Source organism: Mirounga leonina, unplaced genomic scaffold (assembly GCF_011800145.1).
Source record: "Mirounga leonina isolate KUSES-001 unplaced genomic scaffold, KU_Mleo_1.0 Mir_165, whole genome shotgun sequence".
NCBI classification, from domain to species: domain Eukaryota; kingdom Metazoa; phylum Chordata; class Mammalia; order Carnivora; family Phocidae; genus Mirounga; species Mirounga leonina.
The window spans coordinates 73,430,491-73,434,656 of record NW_023270415.1 but is presented as its reverse complement, the minus strand read 5'-3'; the positions used below and the strand labels follow the sequence as shown (position 1 = coordinate 73,434,656).

Sequence of the window (4,166 nt, the reverse complement as noted above, 5' to 3'; positions counted from 1 at the left end):
TAGGAGATGCACTTTCTATTCTTTACAGCTAAGAAAGTGGTGGGTAGGGAAAGTGGATGGAGGGTAGTGTTTTTGGAAAACTTGTTAGCAGGCATCCCTGTTGAGCTGTAACTTCAAGGACATGCAATCCAACAATGCAACTACCCTTTATATGGAGGCTGTTTTTAAAAAATGTCTTTCAGGGGATGCGTGGGTTAAGCCTCTGCCTTCATCTCAGGTCATGACCCCAGGGTCCTGGGATTGAGTCCCACATCAGGCTCCCTGATGCTCTCCCCCTGCTTGTGCTCTCTCTCTGACAAATAGATAAAATCTTAAAAAAAAAAAGTCTTTAGTCCACTCAAATCATCTCTTTAAAAACATTCACAAAGATCCTTTGAAGTTATGATTATTCATCTTACAGATGGGGAAACTGGCTAAGGAGGTTTAAGGTCACCCGGCTAGCGAGGCGAGTGGGGGCCACACCCCGACCCCCTGGCTCGGGAGGGCGTCAACTACCCAGACAAGGCAAACGCGAGGGCAGGAGGAGAGGCACGCCCGGCAGGCAGACCCACCAGGAAGCGCGAGCCCTGGGGTCTTTAGCCTGGCCCGCCGATCTGGGGAAAGGGAAACGGTCTGCGGAAGGTGGAGTGGGCACGGGGAAGAGAACTCGGTGTCGGGGGAGCCTCTATCTATGCTACGAGCCCTCTCTCGCCCGGTCCCTCCTTCCTGCTCCTCCCGGCGCTGGAAACGCGGCGGAGCCTGGCCCCGCGCGGCCGCCGTAGAGTCGCCGTTGCCATGGCTCCCAGGGCCCCGTGCGGACGCGCAGGGGCGTGACCGGGAGGCGCGAAGGAAGCCGTCAGGGTCCGGGCCTTGCTTCCCCCGCCCGCGAGCCGGAGACGTGCCATGGGCCGGAGTAAGCGTCCCCTCCCACCTGCCACCCTCGACTGTCCCCCTTCCCGGCGTCGTCCCGGGTCCCAGGGGACACAGACCACCACCACCGCCCCTTCCCGGCCCGGGCACCCCGGCCCACCTGGGCCCCCCGCCCTCCGCAGGCCCGGCTGTGCCAGCCTCTCCGCCCACCAGCCCGGCGGGCAGCTTAGCCGCTGCGAGCCTCAGGTTCCTCATCTGTAAGATGGGTGGGCGAGACAGGCAAGCGACTTCATGATAGGGGCCGGTGGAAGGCGCAGGGCTTGGGTCAGACGTGCCGGGTTCGGGCCGCCTGTCGCCCTGCTCGCCCTGCGTGCGGTCCTGGGCTAGTCACGGTCAGAGCTGCAGCCTTCGCCCTCGGGGATGGCACGTACGCGGGGGGGGGGAGGGAGCCCGCTCGGGAGCCCGCCTCCCCCGCCTCCCAGCCTGCAGACTTAGAGCCAGTGACTTCGCCCGTCTGGGCCCAAACCTCATCTCCGAAAGGAAGGCAACGACGGTATTGTTTTACAAACCGGGCTAAGCGTTATCCAAGCGTTTGTTTACGAATACACCCGCAGAATGTGCAAAGTGACGGAATTAACATTTATGTTGGATTGAACCATTTGCCTGCCAACACCGTTTCCGATCTTACTCTCGTTTGTGACAGTTTTGTACAGTTCAGCCTAATTGCTCACTTACCATAAAAGTGTCATAATTAATTTTTTTTAAGATTTTATTTATTTATTTGAGAGAGAGAATGAGATAGAGCATGAGAGGGGGGAGGATCAGAGGGAGAAGCAGACCCCTTGCTGAGCAGGGAGCCCGATGCGGGACTCGATCCCGGGACTCCAGGATCATGACCCGAGCCGAAGGCAGTCGCTCAACCGACTGAGCCACCCAGGCGCCCAATAATTAATATTTTTAAATCAAGAGACTGAGCTGGATGATGGGGTTTCTGCCCTGGAAGAGCTGATGGGTTGGTGGAAGGGGCAGGTGATTTGTAAATAGTAAAAGCCCCATTCCTAAACCACTTACTGGTATTCCCTCTTCTCTAAAGCAATAGACAAAAAAAATTAGACCATCAGCAGTAAAAATTAAAGGCAAACTTTGTTTCCCACCCATGTCATCCTTAGATATTACAAAAGAAAAATGAAAACCTTCATCCACACAGACTTTGTGTATGAACATTTATAGCATATGCTTTCATAGTAGCCAAAAAAAGGGAAACAATCCACATATCCGTCAACATTTGTTAATGGATTAACCAATTGTGAGCTGGACATGGCATGATTCCATTTATTACCTGGCCCCCAACATGTCCCCACTCTGGTAAGAACACTTGGCAATGCTTTGTGTTTCCAGATGTTAATGACAACTCAAATCCTGGGTCCAGCAGGCGACAATGTGATTTGGTATTCCCCCTTCCCCAGTGTATTGTTATTCAAATAAATGGCCAGCAGTCCTTTTGGAAAGGATTGGATCAATCATTGCCATGTACTCTTGGGGACCCTGCCTCCCTTTTAGTCAGTGGGTTGTCAGATAAAAATACAGGCCACCCAGTATTTTTATTTGCTAAATATGGAAACCCTAGTTTCAGGTCCAAAAACTGACTGAGGTCTGGAAACTAGGCAAGAGATTGTGAATTTTTATTGAGCCAATTGTCCTTAGCCTTCCGGTCATCAATCCTTGTTGTAGTTTGATCACATAGATGGCATAGTGCCTTTGTTGGCTGCTCGGCTGTATTGTTCTTAGGAATGTCATGTTCTGTTCTCCATCCCCATAGCCCTCCATGGATGTGGACCACTGGCCACCACTCCAACCTTGTCCCTCATTATGGCATCTGTCCACCTAACTTCTAAAGTTAAATGTCCCTACTTGGCCTTCATTGTTTCAAGAGTTTGTCCTCCCAGTTTCTATCAATTAGCCCACGTCTAGAACAACATCTCCCCTGGTTAGCCTTGGCCTTGTATTCGTCTGGTTTGGGACTCAGGTTAAAGCTGGCCTTGTAGAATTATCTCAGGAAGTATTCTTAAATTTTCTTAAATTCTTAAATTCTCAAATTTTATAGAAAATTCTCTTAAATTTTATTCTATAGTGGGTATGGAATAATACCCACTGTGTACAGTGGGTATTATTTTTCCTTAAATGTTTGGTGGCATTTATCAGTGAAGACATCTGTGCTATGGTTTCTTTGTGGGAAGGTTTGAGTTACGTATTCAATTACTGTAGTAGATACAGGGTTGTTTGGTCTATCTGTGTCTTCCCACGTGAGCTTTGGTAGTTTGTGACTTTTAAGGAATTTTCTCATTTAATCTAAGTTCTTGAACTTATTAGCATGAAGTTCTTACTAGCCTTTTAATACTATGTAATCTATATAATGCCGTGCTTTCATTCCCAATAATGGCAATTTATGTATTTTCTTTTTTCACTGATTGGTTCGGCTAGAAGTTTACCAATTTTATTTTTTAAAGCATTTTCATCGACTTTTCTCAATTGTTTCTGTTTCCATTTCATTGAGTTTGGGTATAATCTTTGTTATTTACCTTCTTCTGCTTACTTTGGGTTTAATTTATTCTTTTTCTAGTTTCTTAAGGAAGAAGCTGATGTTTGAGACCTTTTTCCTTTCTTTAGGCATTTAGTGCTGTAAAATTTCCTCCAACTTATGTTTTAGCCATATCCCACACATTTTGATATGGCTTTTCATTTTTTGTTCTGTTCAAAATACTTTATCTCCCTTTGGATTTCCTAATGCCCAGTTTTGTTCTGTTTGTTTGTTTTTTATGGGTTTTTTTTTTCATGTATTCTGGATTTTAGTTGTTTTAGGCTGGAGGTTCAATCTTGACCCTATGACTCCATCATGTCTAGAACCTGAAGTCCCTCCTCCTCTTGTGATTAAGTGCTGGTCCTGGTTCTCTGCCCTCTCTACCCTCTGGTTTCAGGAAGCAAACCTCTTTAGATGCTGCCAGTGTGGTACTCTGGCTTTTTTTAATGTCCAACTAATCACACCCAGGCTTTCTTTATCCAGCAGCAGCCACCCAATGCAACTGTCCTTTAAGTTTTCAAGTTACGATTTCCCCCATATTTCTCTACTACCTGATGTGTCATGTCACACTTACTAGTGCATTCCCTTCCATTAGTATCCTATTTGCTATAGGTTGAATGTTTGTGTTCACCAAAATTCATATGCTAAAATCTCTTTCTTTCTCTTTTCTTTTCCTCTCTCTTCCTCTTTCTTTCTTTCTTTCTTTCTTTCTTTCTTTCTTTCTTTCTTTCTTTCTTTC

At 47.0% G+C, this 4,166-nt stretch overlaps 1 protein-coding gene across 1 annotated transcript in view; it reads left to right on the top strand.

Annotated features, from left to right (window-relative positions):
- Positions 1–816: 816 nt before the first annotated feature.
- The window catches only part of LRRC6 (leucine rich repeat containing 6), a 68,860-nt gene continuing 65,510 nt past the window's right edge, over positions 817–4,166 (top strand). The window contains exon 1 of the mRNA XM_035011964.1: positions 817–892. Coding sequence (XP_034867855.1) covers positions 883–892 — 10 coding nt within the window. The 5' untranslated portion in view covers positions 817–882. The remainder of the gene's footprint in view (positions 893–4,166) is intronic.